This window comes from Schistocerca gregaria, chromosome 11 (assembly GCF_023897955.1).
Source record: "Schistocerca gregaria isolate iqSchGreg1 chromosome 11, iqSchGreg1.2, whole genome shotgun sequence".
NCBI lineage: Eukaryota > Metazoa > Arthropoda > Insecta > Orthoptera > Acrididae > Schistocerca > Schistocerca gregaria.
In genome coordinates, this window is record NC_064930.1 from 70,522,590 (window position 1) to 70,543,047 (window position 20,458).

Genomic DNA, 20,458 nt, shown 5'->3' on the forward strand with positions numbered 1-20,458 from the left:
ACTGGCAAATATGATGATCTGTAACCATTCCACCATGTGGAAGGTTAAAAACAATCAGGTTATGGGTCCCGCATGCTCAAAGCCAAATCGTAAAAACTGGGGGGTGGCCGTATCTGCATCTCTGCTTACTTGTCATCAAATGCCTCATGAACAACACCGACTATTCCTACCCTGTATCATTACTGGCGATGAAAAATGGTGTCTCTATGCTAAAATAGTAAAAAAAAAGGATACTGGTTGAGCCCAGACAATGTAGCAACTCCCTACACAGGGTGGTTCATTGATCGCGACTGGGCCAAATATCTCACGAAATAAGCATCAAACGGAAAAACTACAAAGAATGAAACTTGTCTAGCTTGAAGGGGGAAACCAGGTGGCGCTACGCTTGGCCCGCTAGATTGCACAGCAATGGGTCAAATAGATATCAACTGCATTTTTAAAAATAGGAACCCCCCTTTTTTTCATGTAGTATGCAAAAAAATATTAATGTTTTAGTTGGACCACTTTTTTTGCTTTATAGTTACAAACATATAAGTACGTGGTACCATGTAACATTTCCCCCGTACGGACGGTATTTGCTTCGTGATACATTACCCGTGTTAAAATGGACAGTTTACGTATTGCGGAAAATGTTGATATCGTGTTGATGTATGGCTATTGTGACCAAAATGCCCAACGGGCGTGTGCTATGTATGCTGCTCGGTATCCTGGACGACATCATCCAAGTGTCCGGAGTGTTCGCCAGATAGTTGCGTTATTTAAGGAAACAGGAAGTGTTCAGCCACATGAGAAACGTCAACCACGGCCTGCAACAAATGATGATGCCCAAGTAGGTGTTTTAGCAGCTGTTGCGGCTAACCCGCACATCAGTAGCAGACAAATTGCGCGAGAATCGGGAATCTCAAAAACGTCGGTGTTAAGAATGCTACATCAACATCGATTACACCCATACCATATTTCTGTGCACCAGGAATTGCACGGTGACAACTTTGAACGTCATATACAGCTCTGCCACTGGCACAACGGAAATTACTGGACGATGACAGAATTTTTACCATGCCTTCTATTTAGCGATGAAGCATCATTCACCGACAGCGGTAACGTAAACCGGCATAATATGCACTATTAGGCAACGGAAAATCCACGACGGATGTGACAAGTGGAACATCAGCGACCTTGGCGAGTTAATGTATGGTGCGGCACTATGGGAGGAAGGACAATTGGCCCCCATTTTATCAATGGCAAACTAAGTGGTGCAATGTATGCTGATTTCCTACATTAGTGTTCTACCGATGTCACTACAAGATGTTTTACTGCATGACAAAATGGCGATGTACTTCCAACACGATGGATGTCCAGCACACAGCTCACGTGCATTTGAAGCGGTATTGAATAGCATATTTCATGACATGTGGATTGATTGTCGAAGCACCATACCGTGGCCCGCACGTTCACCAGATCTGACGTCCCCCGATTTCTTTCTGTGGGGAAAGTTGGAGGATATTTGCTATCGTGATCCACTGGCAACGTCTGACAACATGCGTCAGCGCATTGTCAATCCGTGTGTGAACATTACGGAAGGCGAACTACTTGCTGTTGAGAGGAATGTCGTTACACATATTGTCAAATGCACTGAGGTTGACGGACATCATTTAGAGCATTTATTGCATTAATGTGGTATTTACAGGTAATCACGCTGTAACAGCATACGTTCTGAGAAATGTTAAGTTCACAAAGATACATGTATCACATTCGAACAACCGAAATTAAATGTTCAAACGTACCTACGTTCTGTATTTTAATTTAAAAAACTTACCTATTACCAACTGTTCATTTAAAATTGTGTGCCATAAGTTTGTGACTATTACGGCATTATCTATCACAAAGCAAAAAAAAGTGATCCAACTAAAACATTCATATTTCTTTACACACTACACGAATATGTAATAAAAAATGGGGGTTCCTATTTAAAAAAAACGCAGTTGATTCCCGTTTGACCTATGGCAGCACCATCTAGCGGGACAACCATAGTGCTATCTGGTTTCCCCTTCAAGCTAGACAATTTTCATTCTTTGCAGTTTTTCCATTTGATGCTTATTTTGTGAGATATTTGGCTCGGTCATGATCAATGGACCACCCTGTGCGCATCTACGAAAGATAATGATGTATATCTGGCACAACAGCAATGGTGTAGTGTACTACCAATTGCTTCCCCGATGTGTAACAATTGCTGATGGAAATGATACATTTGATGATGAAGGAAAGTCTCGGGGATAAAAATCATAGAAATTTGAATGGAGTAAGCAGGTTGCGGTAGTTATGCAAAGATGAAGATGACAGAGTAGGGAAGGGAGCTGTGTCGAATCAGTCTTTGGACTGAAGTTGGTGACAGTCCCCATTGCATTTAATACCACTCCAGAAATGTTTAAAACAAACACACAAAGCTTTTTACCCAGGAATTTATTCTGAACAAAGTCCTTTATAATCAAGTCGTGTTTGAAATTGCACTTGCAGTGAATATCGTAAAAAAATTTCATCTTGTATTTTGTACACATTATTTATTCTAATTACATGAATGTTACTTAAACCTGGACAATGAAGATTTTAAGCAAAATTCAGACATTTGAAATGACATGTCACTGAAGAGAATGGAGTAACGAGAACAGATTAAGAATTGAAATAGCAAAGGTTGGAATTGCAATGTTTAAGTGGTAAGGGCATGTGGAGGGAATGATATCTGATAGAGTATGGAGGAAGACACACAAATTGAGGCTTCATGGTGAAATACCAAGAGAAAGAACACGGTGTAATTGGCTCAAAGAAGTGGAGAAGAGTAATTTGAAGAAAAAGGAGAGGAATGGAACCGGGAGAGGGTGACAGGAGAGCAAAATTTAGACACTCGTGTTCATTGTGGCCACAAACTATTCCTTGTGATGATTTATTTCATGAATGTACTTCAATTCCTTTAAAGGCAGTGACAGCCAAAGGGTACTGCATCATTCGCATAAGCAAACTCCGCACATATGCAAATAATGAGTGAGTGAGTAGACACACAACATGAAACTAGAAGTGACAAAAAAAAAACTACAAATTTCCCATCCTCCTTTTAGATCTGGGCTTCGGACCACCATTGGCTAAATAACATGTGCATGTTTCTACTGATTGATGTGTTTTAACTTACAAATTGTTCTTTATTATTACTTGTCACACAAAACCCAGACTTGTTTTTACACAACAAAGAGGAGAACATGTCACCCACTGAATCTCCATTCTGAATAGTAATCATCCAGCTACGTTTGATGATGAAAAGAAACTTTCTATATTATGTGATGTGTGGTTGAGGCACTGTTTTTTTCTGTGTTAGTATTGGTACTCAGTTATATTTTGTATATATCTTATTGTGCTATTACACAATCTGTTGTAGCAGTGACATAATTATTTCATTTCATTGTCAATCAACAGTGTAGAAACATAAGAAAATAAATAAAAAATAAGACTTTAATAGACCTTTCCAATAAGGATGTGCTTGTACGTTACTTCACTCAAAAGAAGTTGTCAGATTAGATTAGATTCAGTTTTCGTTCCATAGATCCAAAAATGAGATGATTCTCATGAGTGTGAAAAAAGTCAGAAAATTGGAACTAAAAAACATAAAATATCCGAATATGATACCCACAACCCTGATCATTTGTCAGGAGGTTTTCAAAATACGTGAGTACATTACAGTGAAGTGCAACTGCTAATATTTACAGAATTCCTATCCTGTCAGAATAAAACATATTTATGCACTTTTAATAAATTTATCTTGCACAAAATACCTAATGTTGACTTGCAACCAAGTGCTCTCAGAACTGAAATCTAACAGACATTTTTGTTAAAGCTGGTCTAACAGTCTCTGTTAAGATATTTATCCACAGAGTACAAGGAGTTGTCTATCAAAAAGTCTTGCAAACTCTGTTTAAACTGTACTTTATCTGAAACCAAAAATATGATGAAGTAAAAAAGGGCGGAATTGGAACTTTGGCTGGGTTACATTTCTTAAATAAGTTTAAGATAATAAAGAGCTTAAAATTTTGTTATGCCTTGCAGCCAGCTTTGCAGCATATGATGGGCAGAATAGTAAGGGTATGCTCACACAGGTCTTGTGATTAAAGAGTTAACAGCAGTCGTTTTATTTTACATTATAAGTACTGTTGATTTCTTTTCCTGCATAATACAAAAATGGGATGACAAGGCAAATCTGTACAACCAGTCCCATGCACCCTCCCACCACCACCTACTCCAGTCCTGCAACCCGGAAGGTGTACACGATCAAAGGCAGAGCCACGTGTAAAAGCACCCACGTGATTTTATATAAAAAATAGAAAGAAACTTCCACATGGGAAAAATATATTAAAAACATAGATTCCCACATAGACGCTTTCTATGTGGGAATGACCTCACCTGTCTTTCACAAATTCTTTGCCTCTGTACTTCCGCCTCGACTGACATCTCTGCCCTTACTCTTTGCCTTTAAATATGTCTGCTTGTGTCTGTGTATGTGCGGATGGATATGTGTGTGTGTGTGTGTGTGTGTGTGTGTGTGTGTGTGTGTGTGTGTGTGCGCACGCACGAGTATATAGCTATCCTTTTTTCCCCCTAAGGTAAGTCTTTCCGCTCCCGGGATTGGAATGACTCCTTACCCTCTCCCTTAAAACCCACATCCTTTCATCTTTCCTTTTCCTTCCCTCTTTCCTGACGAAGCAGCCGCCGGTTGTGAAAGCTCGAAATTCTGTGTGTGTGTTTGTGTGTTTTGTTCATTGTGCCTGTCTGCCGGCGCTTTCCCGCTTGGTAAGTCTTGGAATATACAAAGATGATGTGACTTACCAAACAAAAGTGCTGGCAGGTCGATAGACACACAAACAAACATAAACATACACACAAAATTCAAGCTTTCGCAACCAACGGTTGCTTCATCAGGAAAGAGGGAAGGAGAGGGAAAGACGAAAGGATGTGGGTTTTAAGGGAGAGGGTAAGGAGTCATTCCAATGCTGGGAGCGGAAAGACTTACCTTACGGGGAAAAAAGGACAGGTATACACTCGCACACACACACACACACACACACACACACACACACACACACACACACATATCCATCCGCACATACACGGACATAAGCAAATGTTACAAAAATCATTAAAGGCAGACTGAACTTGTCAGAAAGCTGACAAATTGTTCTTTATTATTCCACTGCTTTGTGGAACACTTTTCCTGTGTTTCTATGGTTCACAGTCTTCAAACAAACTTCAATAGCACTGATGAAGTGAAATATGTTTTGTGCATAAGATTTAACCATCACACAAGATGATCTGAACTTCACTGACAGAACTTTGAAGGTTGCTCGGGAGTATTTTCTGAGTATTTTGGTTCCAGGGACCTGTGGTCTTTGATGGCTCATTATACATTAATATTTTCATTATGATTTATCATCTTTACTGCCCCAGTTAGTTCTCCTTCTGTGAAAATACCTTCACAATAGTCAAAAACGCTGTGTGATAAACAATAATCAAAGCATACAACACAAATGTACCACAGTTAATGTACATCTAACACTTCCAGAAAAACAAACCTGGAACAGAATGGAACAGCACAGGCTTGAGGGCAGCGAGTAAAAAGTGAGTATTAGTGTTGTTAACAGTGAACACTGTGGGTGAGCAAAATAAGTTTGTTTCCAAATAACAAACAGAGCACACTGAGCCAATTGCTGTGCAGATATTTCCAGAGCAGTACAGACACACAGTTAAATGATGGTAAGAAACCAAACAAAGTTTAATACTCACAAAATACCCCATAGTAAATTCCAAAATTTACTGACAACTTCGTTAATGTGTTTCAAACACTGAAATGGTGGAGAGGGATGGGATGAATACAGAACTGACAGCTGAAATAAATGACACAGCACACAGTTTTGAGTAAAAAATAATTTACTGACCATAGAAAAGAAGTGAACAAGCTTGTTTGTACATATTACAATATTAAGTTAATACATCCTAGTGATCAAATGTGCAAAAACAAACATTTACTCTAAGCAATGTAAATGTGGTTACATAAAAACTCTAGTTCACAGATTTGCGAAACGAAGTGAAGCATAAATACGAACCCTGTTCTTGTATACATATTAATACTGATAGAGACACGGCTATAACAACAGTAAACAGCAATAGAAACAATACTAAACATTAATAGAGGACAACACTAACGAAGTATCAGCAGGCAATATCTTTAGTCTATCATGTAAGGGTTACCTACACTACGACAGAACATCTTGCAAGGAAAGAAAGTGCACCATACGCAACAGTGATATATTACAGGCAATAACAAAAAAAAAGAACATAAAAAGGGTTGTGACTTTCTCAACAAGTGGGGCAAAAAACGACAAATTTGCCCCGGCACGTACCTGCCGATTTGTTCCCTTCTGAGTAACGATCTGTATTGCTTTTTATTCTGTCCACTGTAAAGAACTTACTTTTGCTTAAATAAATGTTTCAAAGTACAATCTAGTCCCGACACTCGGGTGAAAAAGGTACCTCTCGTCAAGTCCACGCACGATTATTTTACACTGAGCATCGAAGTAGCTCGCACAGAAATGTGTCAAATTCTGTGGCCGAAAACGTTTTCCCATTTTAGACTGGAGTAAATAGGAGGCTTCAGTCATAGCTCAACAGTGCATTTGTCGCACCTGAAGGTGTCGGCCAATTGCACCGGCGAAATACTTCAGGAATTACACAATGATATCCAATGTTTCACACGGGAAACATTTCTACGAGAAATTCTTCAGGAAAGCCTTTTGTGGCACAAAAATGAATGTGATTGTGTCAGGAAAAAACACTAGCCACCACAGTTGCCTCTAGACTATAAGAATGTCATAGTTATCACAAATTAACGTTTGCATCTTGTCTCCACGTGGTAATGCCCGACAACTGCATCGACGTATCGTGTGCAGTATATCTGGATTCAGTTAGTATTAAGTGTCGCAACGAAATATGATAGCCACGTCCCCAGTTATAACACTGGAAATGAAGATATGATTGTCCAAGTTATTGCTGTCAATATCCACAGTGGACAACACTTATTGCTTGCTGCAGAATGAAATTCCCCTGATCTCAAATCACAAAGTATCATTCATTCTCAATGTACAGAAATATACTGACAGCTCAATCACATCATTCTGTTACAGAGATGCGCAGAACACAATGCAATGTACAACCCTTTTACACAGCACGAGGATTAAGACACACAAAATCAATAACAAAAAAGAGACACTGGTTCTGCCAGGAAGTTCTCGCATCTGCCACACCACTTCTCACTACGTATACAATACAAACACTTTAATAAAACCAAAAACTAGATGGTTGCCATGGCCGAGGAAAACTTCCTGCACTTCTATATACTTTGGCAAAGATAAAGTTTTTACCACAAATGTACAAAAATATATTACTCTTTAATTTTTACTGTTACTACAAGTAAACTTTGTATCTCTCCCACTCCACAGATCTAGTTCAAAAGTCTTCCTAAATACACATTAATACATAAGAAATAATAATGTTGTTGTTACTTTCTGAGTTGTAACTGTTCAGTAGCAACTCAATAGCCTCAGTTTCAATGTCAAAGTATTCTAAGACACTTACTACAATTCACTTCCACTGCTATTACATTTATCTTATTCGTCAGGATTGCCGACGCAAAATTCGCAAAAAGTCATTTTCGAAACAACGGTATTAGCAGTAACTGACGAGATATGTATTGTCATGATAAATACTTATTTCAACTTGCTTCTCTAAGGGCTAATGTTTCTATATAATAAATACTGATGATTTACAAACATATATAACATTACACTGCAAATAAATTTTCTCTACATTTTCCTGCGTATGATATACTCTGTTATACATTACACACAAATCACAATTCAGTTATTACTCTGTTTATACAACGACCTCATTTACTTCTCTCACTGCAATTTGTAATAAATTAAAATAATTAACTAAAAAGTTTAATAGCTTACAGAGCTTTAAACCATCTTGGTTATTACAACTATATACACAACACTCTTATCAGACACAATCATGCAAGACTGGCATACATAGTTTTATTTATAGATTCAACACATAAACATTATTTAATGGGTGCATTCACTGATCGTATGTTACTCTGATAAATAGAAAAATAAATTCCAATGCAACACACACATACACACACACACACACACACACACACACACACACACACACACACACACACACACGTACATGCATTACTCAATACGTAAAGCATTTAGAAATATTTCTGCAGATGAAGGTAAGGGGTCAAAAGGTTTGTGGCAACTGATTGCTTGCTTATTTATTTATATACACTATATTGTACAGTATTCATTCAATGATGTTGACACCGATGATAGTGTAGATATATTTTATTACTTCAAAGAATTTTCATTAATAAATAGTTTGTGCTACAGAGAGGCACTGTAAATATTGTGTTCACATACAAATGTCTGACAGACAAAACACTGCAGATGACAATTAGCTGCAGTAACATGCGTAATGCTTCTTAAAAATTTTAGACATCTGTTAAACGCTTTGAAAATACGTCAGGCTACCTCAAGATTTATCATCGATGCCAGATGTACAGAAGTCCCATGTAGCGTACACAATCTGTAGCGTGTACTTTGCGTACCCATCTGTTCTACAAAATGACCTCATCCCTCCAAAGTTCACAAAACACATTTCTGGCAAGGTAACAATGTCCACTTCAGGAGTCAAACCTCAAAGCTGTGTCGGCAAGTGTGTTCGGTACAGATAGAATTGATAACAGATTGCATTGTAATGCAATAATGCATAAAATTACCTCTAAATAACATGTTCTGTCTTATATTAGTCATACTTAAGATGTTAAGGTGAGATGATAAGATACGGACAGAAACATCAGAACTGAGATCATTTTATAACAAATGAAATAGGTGACATTGTGAGAGAAAATTACATGTGATGATATCCATATTCATTTGGAACTTCACGTTTTAAAATTAAAGATGAACCTGACAGAGGGTGAACTGAGAACATCTCCATTTGGTACTCACACGTTTACAGATCCGAAAAAGATGAGAAGTCGGCCAACCACATGCCAGAGAATGTCTGTTAGTTTTAAAATAGGATTTCTCTCCTGAAACTTGTCTGGGTGCAGAAGAATCTCAACTGTGAACTGTGGGAGAATAGGCAACAGAGAATTTGAGGTGGTGAAAATTAGGTGGACCGATAAATTGTGAGGAACTCTGATTTGCTGTAAGTACGGGATAATAGGGAGTGTGCTAGGATATCAGGGAATAACTTCTGAGGTATTAGAGGGAGCCATAGATGGCAAAGCCTGTAGATGAAGACAGAGAGAGAGACTGGTAAACATCCAGCAAATAACCGAGGTGCTAAGTGTTTAAGTGCGAAGAGATTGACACCGAGGCTAAAGCTGTAGTGGGTCATATATAGCCAAGAGCAAGACTGATGACTCAGCAAAAAATTAAGAAATAATAATAATAAAAAAAGGCTCAAACTTTGGCAAGTCTGCTCAGTATTCTTGTATGTATTCTGCAACAATGCACTGTGCCACACATTTACGTTTCATAGTAACCACACATGTTGCACGAAACTCAATTACATTAATCTGTCGTCGACATTGGTTCCTTATTATGCAGATGTCCTTTGTACATATGTGTATACTTATATAATGACGGCATCCCGTACTCTTTACAAATTACATTAATACCGTGCACAATGTTCACAGGTGGATAAAGGAATAAATGCAGCAAAAGAATTTACAAGAGGCGTCATTTTGTAACTCGGGCTGGGTAGAATGCGACCCCACTAGTATTGTGTAAGTCTGCATGCAATGCTGTAATATGTGCAACAAATAGTGAGAGGGTTTTACCCCACCAGAGTGATAAACAGAACAATCTTATGGTGACAGAAGTTTCTGGAAGCTATTCACGCTGGAAGCTATTCCAGTACACCACAATGATTCTCTAGTCTCTGCCGGCTTACACAGTGTGACCACGGACCAGTTCTCGATACGCTACCTGGTATTACCACCGAGGCACAGATCAAACGTACGCACCGACAGGCCGGCATGAGTAAGCGGCCGGCAATGCGTAGGCACTGGCCGCGTCGGGGTCCGGGACGCCGGGAGGTTCCTCCGGCGGCGTCAGATCCTCGACGGGACGGTCGGGTGTCGTCTCGGGAGTGCCGCCCTCAGTAGGTGACGGAGTTGTGTTCGGCGGGGCCCTGCACGACGTAGTGGGTGAGGCGCGTCGGCAGGCGGCCGGCGTTGAGCTGGTAGAACTCGACGAGCTGCAGCAGGTCGTAGAACTTGGTGCTGCCGTTGTCCAGCGAGTAGCAGACCGCGTCGCGGGCAGTGTCCACCACCTGTGGGCAAAGCGAGACGAAACTGTGTGACAGACGAGATATACTACAGTATCTAATACAGTGCTTAGTGAAGCACACAGTACACAGCCATTATGAGAATTACACTGCAGCGGAGTGTGGGCTTATATGAAACTTCTTGACAGATTAAAACTGTGCGCGGGACCGATAATCGAACTCGGGACCTTTGCCTTTCGCAGCCGTGACGCCCCGCCCTCACAGTGAGTCGTTCCGGGGTAGCTCAGTTGGTAGAGCACTTGCCCGCGAAAGGCAAAGGTCCCGAGTTCGAGGCTCGGTCTGGCACACAGTTTTAATCTGCCAGGAAGTTTCAATGCACATCCATTGTTTTCATTCTAAGGATTATTCTTTTTTTTTTCCTTGAGAATTCTCCACTTTGATACACATTTCACAAGACTTAACTTTTTGGATGATAATATGTTTTAGCTCGAAATTATGGTGGGCTGATCTGTTTGTTAGAGTATTCAGGACAAAATTTATCTGTCTACGTCAGAAAATGAGAGCTTCATAGTGGATAAAAGAAATGAAATATATGAAATGAAGGAAAGTGATACAAAATACTGCCTTACGAGTAATTTGTTGGTTCCCAACATGTAACATATGAGTAAAAGGAATGGTCTGTCAAATGTGACAAATATCCATGTTTTCTTTAAATGCGAACATTTTTAGGTTAGGCTTAACTGTGACTGTTATTGACATTAAATGAAACAATAAGTTTACTATTACCAGTCACTGTTTATTTGTTTCCACGACGCGTTTCGAAGGTTTAAACCTCCATCATCAGGTGGATATACATCAGTTAATATGGCATTTGTGTGTATGTGTTGTGTTACGATTTCTTAGGAGGAAGTTGTGACACTGTCTAGTGGAGAAAACAAAACAGTATTTCAGAACTTGGTCTGTTTTGACAAAAATTGAACTTGTATCTAGCAGTAAACATAAATTAAGTAAGATAAAGTACCTCCAGTGGTCACAGGATCCTTTCACAGTCGTAACACATCACATGAACACTATCATATTGTATAAAGAAATATGGCGTCGTAATCTATTAGGTGCATGGATCGTACAGCAAAAGAGAAAACGTTCTCACAAAGTCCAGAGAATATACGTCTTAACAACATTATTACAGAAAACTTTTTTGAAGGATTTGGAGGTGTTGAATACATTTGTTGGAGTAAATACTTCAGGCAGTAAGTAAATACGATTTTGACAGCTTAAAATAGCATAAAGTTCATACTCATTTATACAATCAGGTGAGGTGTTAGAAACTTTAAGTACAATAATCATACTGGCTACAGTGATAAAATAAAATAAAATAATACACAATTGACGATTCTTATAGGGGTTCATAGGTAGATATGAAAGGCTGGAGGCAGAGGGGGAAGGAATATAAAGAGAACATGAGAGGGAGGGAGAGGGTGGAGAGAGAGATTGTATGACAGCAAACTTTACAAGGGAAAGGATCTTAAGATTATATCTGTTGCATGTATTAACTGTCTAAAGGTTGTGGTAATACATTGGTAAATGTTTAAAAAGTGCACATGGATGTGCATTTGTATCAGCAGTTGTATACATAGTTTCAAGCTGACAAGGGGTACAAGCTGTTGGTGTGATTGTATATCTGTAAATGAAGTCAATCTCTTGTACACTCAGGGCTGTTATGGTAACATAAATAAATATTAGTGGTAAATCTTAGGGTCTGTGTGTGTGTGTGTGTGTGTGTGTGTGTGTGTGTGTGTGTGTGTGTGCGCGCTTAGCAATTTTTTTAATGACGTAGGCAGTTGTTGAAAACGGAGATGATACTACTGTAAATATTGTAATTTTTGTCATTTAAGATGCATTCAGGTTGTTTCAAGGAAGTGTTTCAAGCAAGGCGTATACAAAATTAAATGTTTAGACTGTGACTGCTTCTACATAGGCCAGACAGGGAGATCATTTGAGATTAGGTTCAAAGAACACATGGCAGCATTAAAAAACAAAAGATACCACACATCAGCTATTGCCACCCACCTGCACGAAACAAAACACCATGTTAACAACACAAGTATCAGCATCCTACACATCCAACCAAAAGGCAGGAAACTAGACATCCTTGAAACACTCCAAATATACAAACATCAAACTAAACAACCTGAATGCATCTTAAATGACAAAAATGACAATATTTACAGTAGTATCATCTCTGTTTTCAACAACTGCCTACGTCATTAAAAAAATTGCTAAGTACACACACACACACACACACACACACACACACACACACACACAGATCCTAAGATTTACCACTAATATTTATTTATGTCAAAATCGTATTTACTTACTGCCTGAAGTATTTACTCCAACAAATGTATTCAACACCTCCAAATCCTTCAAAAAAGTTTTCTGTAATAATGTTGTTAAGATGTATATTCTCTGGACTTTGTGAGAACGTTTTCTCTTTTGCTGTACGATCCATGCACCTAATAGATTACGACGCCATATTTGTTTATACAGTATGATAGTGTTCATGTGATGTGCTACGACTGTGAAAGGATCCTGTGACCACTGGAGGTACTTTATCTTACTTAATTTATGTTTACTGCTAGATACAAGTTCAATTTTTGTCAAAACAGACCAAGTTCTGAAATACTGTTTTGTTTTCTCCACTAGACAGTGTCACAACTTCCTCCAAAGAAATCGTAACACAACACAAACACACAAATGCCATATTAACTGATGTATATCCACCTGATGATGGAGGTTTAAACCTTCGAAACGCGTCGTGGAAACAAATAAACAGTGACTGGTAACAATAAACTTATTATTTCATTTAATATCCATGTTTTGTAAAAACAAAAAATTACAATTTCTGGCAAAAACACCTGTATTTTACATTATCTGTGTTTTCCAGTGGAGTATCATGTCCACATTTACCCGAAAAGCAGGAGTTTGCTATACAGAAGTTAATAAAGTCAGGCAAAAGTATGTATGTATGTACTCAAGCTAAACTGGCAAATTTTGTATAAATTTTAAAGTCAATGTATCCAAGTTTTTTTATGAATCTTTATCCAGTGTAAGTTTCTGAAGACATGTGGGTACTGAAGCCAAATATTAAACATGTAAAATCAAATATAAAATTGTTATTTGAGATGAATTTATGAATACTGGTTGTATTAATACTGTTTTGGCAACGTTTGTTGAACATGTAGTTAGGATGAGTACGGACGGAATTTCATTCTGCAGTGGAGTGTGCGCTGATGTGAAACTTCCTGGCATTCTGCTCTGCCATTCTGGAAACGTCCCCCAGGTTGTGGCTAAGCCATGTCTCCGCAATATCCTTTCTTTCAGTTGTGCCAGTTCTGCAAGGTTCCCAGGAGAGCTTCTGTAAAGTTTGGAAGGTAGGAGACGAGGTGCTGGCAGAAGTAAAGCTGTGAGGACGAGGCGTGAGTCGTGCTTGGGTAGCTCAGTTGATAGAGCACTTGCCCACGAAAGGCAAAGGTTTCGAGTTCGACTCTTGGTCCGGCACACAGTTTTAATCTGCCAGGAAGTTTCAACAAGTCTGAACAGCTGCTGAACACTGACTACTGCGGCAATGTTTATTATGCACAATGATGAGGTACAGTATTGGAGTGAGAAGAACATACACTCCTTCACTAAAAGTTGTTGGGACACAACCTGAGACATCAAGGGACAGTCGGATCAGCTTTTCCAATGGAGGGTAGTGTGATGGGTAAAAATTGTAGAGAGTGAGACCGAGGTTTGAATCGATTAAACAGATTGAATTCAATGTAGGTCACAATAGTTATGTGGAGATGAAGAGGCTTTCACAGGATAGACTAGAGTGGAGAGTTGCATCAAACCAGACAGCAGACCAAATGAGAGAGAGGGTGGCGAGATAGACTTGCAGTTCTGTGCATCATTTTTGCGGTGTACAGGTGACAATTAGACAACTACATGAAATGAAATAGTCATAACTTCTGAACAGTTTGCATTAGGGCCGGCCGGTGTGGTGGAGCGGTTCTAGGCGCTTCAGTCAGGAACCGCGCGACCGCTACGGTCGCAGGTTCGAATCCTGCCTCTGGCGTCGACGTGTGTGACGTCCTTAGATTAGTTAGGTTTAAGTAGTTATAAGTTCTGATGACCTCAGATGTTAATTCCCATAGTGCTCAGAGCCATTTTTCATTAGAATTGGCTGCTGGGCTTGATGGGAATCAGTATGCAATGTAGGGTTTGGTTTAGCGATTAAGCACACTTTCATTTAGATGTCTACATCTACGTGATTACTCTGGTGTTCACAATAAAGTGCCTGGCAGAGGGTTCAATGAACCATCCTCATGCTGTCTCTCTGCCGTTCCACTCTGAAACGTCGCGCGGGAAAAACGAGCACTTCAATTTTTCTGTACGAGCCCTGATTTCTCTTATTTTATCATGATGATCATTTCTCCCTATGTAGGTGGGTGCCAACAGAATGTTTTTGCAATCAGAAATTTCATGAGAAGATCCCGTCACAATGAAAAATGTCTTTGTTTCAATGACTGCCACTCCAATTCACGTATCATATCTGTGACACTATATCTCCTATTTCGTGGCAGTACAAAACGAGCTGCCCTTCTTTGTACTTTCTCGATGTCATCAATCAGTCCCAACCTCATGCGGATCCCACACCGCATAGCAGTACTCCAGAATAGGGCGGACAAGCGCGGTGTAAGCAGTCTCTTTGGTAGACCTGTTGCACCTTCTAAGTGTTCTGCCAATGAATCGCAGTCTTTGGTTTGCTCTGTCCACAACAATATCTACGTGATTGTCGAAGTTTAGGTTATCTGTAATTGTAATCCCTAAGTATTTAGTTGAACTTACAGCCTTCAGGTTTGTGTGACTTACCGTGTACTTGAAATTTTGCAGATTTCTTTTAGTACTAATGTGAATACCTTCACACTTTCCTTTATTCAGGGTCAATTGCCACTTTTTGCACCATACAGATGTCATATCTAAATCATTTCACAATTAATTTTGCTCATCTGGCGACTTTACAAGATGGTAAATCACAGCAACATCTGCAAACAATCTAAGAGGGCTACTCAGTTTATCTCCTATGTCATAAATATAGATCAGGAACAATAGAGGGCCTATAACACTTCGCTGGGGAACGCTGGACATTCATGCTGTTTCACTCGATGGCTTTCCATCTATTACTACAAACTGTGACCTTTCTGACAGGAAATCACGAATGCAATTGCACAACTGGGGCGATATTCCGTAGACACACAGGTTGTTTAGAAGACGCTTGAGAGGAACGGTGTCGAAAGCCTTCTGCAAATCTAAAAATATGGGTTCATCAATGAGCAAAGCTCTGAACAGGAGACTGTGTACCGTCACAGAATAATTGGTGGGATATCCCTCGATGACACAGTGACTACCGAATGGTACGTGAAGGTTTTGGAAGATGATTTCATCCCCATTATCCAAAGTGACCCTGATTTCGACAAGATGTCGTTCATATATGACGGAGATTGACCCCATCAAAGCAGGAGAGTGTTTGATGTCTTGGAGGACCGCCTTGGGAACTGCATTCTGGCTCTGGGGTACCCAGAGGCCACTGGCACAGACGTCGATTGGATGGCATCTTCTCCGGATCTGAAAAAATGTGACTCCTTTTTGTGGGGCCATATTAAAGACAAGGTGTAGAGCAATAACCCCAGAACCACTGCTGAGCTGAAAACAGCCATTCAAGAGGTCGTCAACAGCATCAATGTTCAGACACTTCAGCGGGTCGTGCAGAATTTTGCTATTCCTCGTGCCATATCATCGCCAATGATGGCAGGCATATCAAACATGTCATAACCTAAACCCGAATATCTACAGTGACGTTTACATGTTAATTAAGAGTGTGAACGTCGTAATTTGTAAGTAATTTACGTTTTTTCATTGTTTTGTTGTTGGTCTTCAGTCCTGAGACTGGTTTGATGTAGCTCTCCATGCTACTCTATCCTGTGCAAGCTTCTTCATCTCCCAGTACCTACTGCAGCCTACATCCTTCTGAATCTGCTTAGTGTATTCATCTCTTGGTCTCCCTCTACGAAATTTACCCTCAACGCTGCCCTCCAATACTAAATTGGTGATTTCTCGATGACTTAGAACATGTCCTACTAACCGGTCCCTTCTTCTAGTCAACTTGTGCCACAAAATTCTCTTCTCCCCAATCCTATTCAATACTTCCTCATTAGTTATGTGGTCTACCCATCTAATCTTCAGCATTTTCTGTAGCACCACATTTCGAAAGCTTCTAATCTCTTCTTGCCTAAACTATTTATCGTCCACGTTTCACTTCCATACATGGCTACACTCCATACAAATACTTTCAAAAATGTCTTCCTAGCTCTTACATCTATACTCGATGTTAACAAATTTCTCTTCTTCAGAAAAGCTTTCCTTGCAATTGCCAGTATACATTTTATATCCTCTCTACTTCGACCATCATCAGTTATTTTGATCCCCAAATAGCAAAACTCCTTTACTACTTTAAGTGTCTCATTTCCTAATCTAATTCCCTCAGCATCACCCGACTTAATTCGACTACATTCCATTATCCTCGTTTTGCTTTTGTTGATGTTCATCCTATACCCTCCTTTCAAGACACTGTCCATTCCGTTCGACTGCTCTTCCAGGTCCTTTGCTGTCTCTGACAGTATCACAATGTCATCGGCGAACCTCAAAGTTTTTATTTCTTCTCCATGGATTTTAATACCTACTCCGAACTTTTGTTTTCTTTACTGCTTGCTCAATATACAGATTGAATAACATCGGGGAGAGGCTACAACCCTGTCTTACTCCATTCCCAACCACTGCTTCCCTTTCACGTCCCTCGACTCTTATGACTGCCATCTGGTTTCTGTACAAATTGTAAATAGCCTTTCGCTCCCTGTATTTTACCCGTGCCACCTTTAGAATTTGAAGGAGAGTATTCCAGTCAACATTGTCAAAAGCTTTCTCTAAGTCTACAAATGCTAGAAACGTAGGTTTGCCTTTCCTTAATCTATTTTCTAAGATAAGTCGTAGGGTCAGTATTACGTCAGGTGTTCCAGTATTTCTACGGAACCCAAACTGATCTTCCCCGAGGGCGGCTTCTACTAGTTTTTCATCCATCTGTATAGAATTAACGTTAGTATTTTGCAGCCGTGACTTATTAAACTGATAGTTCGGTAATTCTCACATTTGTCAACACCTGCTTTCTTTGGGATTGGAATTATTATATTCTTCTTGAAGTGTGAGGGTATTTCGCCTGTCTCATACATCTTGCTCACCAGATGGTAGAGTTTTGTCAGGACTGGCTCTCCCAAGGCTGTCAGTGGTTCTAATGGAATGTTGTCTACTCCTGGGGCCTTGTTTCGACACAGGTTCGGTAATTGTCACCCTGTATGTTAAATGAGGACTAAAGTTTAATATAGTCACATACGTCCGAAAATCAGAAGTAACATTTACACGTTCAATCAAGTGTGTACACGCCATATTTTGTTACTAATTTTTTTCATGTAGTTCAATAATTGTCACCCTGCCAGAGTTTAACATACTAACGTATGTTTCAATATAAGACTACCCACTAAAACAGATCTAGAACCTCTTCAAAGCGCACACATTTGGAAGTTCAGGGCACGAAATACACTCGTGGAAATGGAAAAAAGAACACATTGACACCGGTGTGTCAGACCCACCATACTTGCTCCGGACACTGCGAGAGGGCTGTACAAGCAATGATCACACGCACGGCACAGCGGACACACCAGGAACCGCGGTATTGGCCGTCGAATGGCGCTAGCTGCGCAGCATTTGTGCACCGCCGCCGTCAGTGTCAGACAGTTTGCCGTGGCATACGGAGCTCCATCGCGGTCTTTAACACTGGTAGCATGCCGCGACAGCGTGGACGTGAACCGTATGTGCAGTTGACGGACTTTGAGCGAGGGCGTATAGTGGGCATGCGGGAGGCCGGGTGGACGTACCGCCGAATTGCTCAACACGTGGGCCGTGAGGTCTCCACAGTACATCGATGTTGTCGCCAGTGGTCGGCGGAAGGTGCACGTGCCCGTCGACCTGGGACCGGACCGCAGCGACGCACGGATGCACGCTGAGACCGTAGGATCCTACGCAGTGCCGTAGGGGACCGCACCGCCACTTCCCAGCAAATTAGGGACACTGTTGCTCCTGGGGTATCGGCGAGGACCATTCGCAACCGTCTCCATGAAGCTGGGCTACGGTCCCGCACACCGTTAGGCCGTCTTCCGCTCACGCCCCAACATCGTGCAGCCCGCCTCCAGTGGTGTCGCGACAGGCGTGAATGGAGGGACGAATGGAGACGTGTCGTCTTCAGCGATGTGAGTCGCTTCTGCCTCGGTGCCAATGATGGTCGTATGCGTGTTTGGCGCCGTGCAGGTGAGCGCCACAATCAGGACTGCATACGACCGAGGCACACAGGGCCAACACCCGGCATCATGGTGTGGGGAGCGATCTCCTACACTGGCCGTACACCTCTGGTGATCGTCGAGGGGACACTGAATAGTGCACGGTACATCCAAACCCTCATCGAACCCATCGTTCTACGATTCCTAGACCGGCAAGGGAACTTGCTGTTCCAACAGGACAATGCACGTCCGCATGTATCCCGTGCCACCCAACGTGCTCTAGAAGGTGTAAGTCAACTACCCTGGCCAGCAAGATCTCCGGATCTGTCCCCCATTGAGCATGTTTGGGACTGGATGAAGCGTCGTCTCACGCGGTCTGCACGTCCAGCACGAACGCTGGTCCAACTGAGGCGCCAGGTGGAAATGGCATGGCAAGCCGTTCCACAGGACTACATCCAGCATCTCTACGATCGTCTCCATGGGAGAATAGCAGCCTGCATTGCTGCGAAAGGTGGATATACACTGTACTAGTGCCGACATTGTGCATGCTCTGTTGCCTGTGTCTATGTGCCTGTGGTTCTGTCAGTGTGATCATGTGATGTATCTGACCCCAGGAATGTGTCAATAAAGTTTCCCCTTCCTGGGACAATGAATTCATGGTGTTCTTATTTCAATTTCCAGGAGTCTAGTATTTCTTGGTGGGTCTGAGGTTTTGGGGGGGTTATTTGAAGGTGAGGTCACTGGTTCACTTACCGGCTGTATCTGCGTGTGGATGACCTTTCCGCCGCACTTGTAGGTCAGCACGAACGACCCAGGGGAGCTGCGGCTCTCTCGGACCAGGAACACCCTGAAACACCAACAGCAGACGTCACAACATGGGACGGTGAGTGTCAAGGAGCACTGCAGGGGCGGGGGAGAGAGAGGGGGTGGTGCGATATTCTGCAGCAGAGCAATATAACCCGCCACAGCCTGTACAGCTTTTATTCAGATGTTGTACACAACACGTGAATGGCAATCACGTAGTTCCCATGTGGGGGTTCCAGTTCTACAGAGCTACAGCGCTACAAAACTACCTGCGCGGTCCTTTGGGTGGGAATACGTGCTTAGCACGATGAACTAAAACTATGAATATTTTGAGGAAGGCGTTTTCAAGGACGCAGCCCTCATTGGAAGGTGAAGAGAAGATCCTTGTGCGGGCTGGAGCTAATTTGGGTTGGTGTCTCTCCCACCCGCTGCGGCCTTGGAGATAATGACAGCAGCCTTAATACGATTCTGAATGCGCCGGACCCCTGGGCGCTATTAAAGTGGCTGACCACCATTAGCAGGCGCCCCTCGCATCCGGATTTCCCCAGACTTAGGGAGTCCGCCTTATCACACTGATAGAAGCCACGAGTCCCAAATCTCGAATGGTCTGTGGCCTCCAGTTTTAAATTATCGCTCACAGCGCGGTTGGACCATGGCGTAACTGAAAATTTAGTACTACGCGCTCCTCGTCGATGCCTTTAAGACCCGCTTGAAGGGCGATGGAGATGCTTCTGTGGCATTCTGTGTCTGATTACCCCCCATGCAGCCCGGACTTGTCTCCCTCCGATGTTTATCTGCGCTCAGATGAACCGCTGCTG

At 41.4% G+C, this 20,458-nt stretch overlaps 1 protein-coding gene across 1 annotated transcript in view; it reads right to left on the minus strand.

Moving 5' to 3' along the window:
• Positions 1–5,946: 5,946 nt before the first annotated feature.
• Positions 5,947–20,458, minus strand: part of LOC126295216 (growth factor receptor-bound protein 14-like) — an 857,388-nt gene continuing 842,876 nt past the window's right edge. The window contains exons 12-13 of the mRNA XM_049987559.1: positions 19,590–19,683; positions 5,947–10,449 (exon numbers count right to left, since the gene is read on the minus strand). Coding sequence (XP_049843516.1) covers positions 10,276–10,449; positions 19,590–19,683 — 268 coding nt within the window. The 3' untranslated portion in view covers positions 5,947–10,275. The remainder of the gene's footprint in view (positions 10,450–19,589; positions 19,684–20,458) is intronic.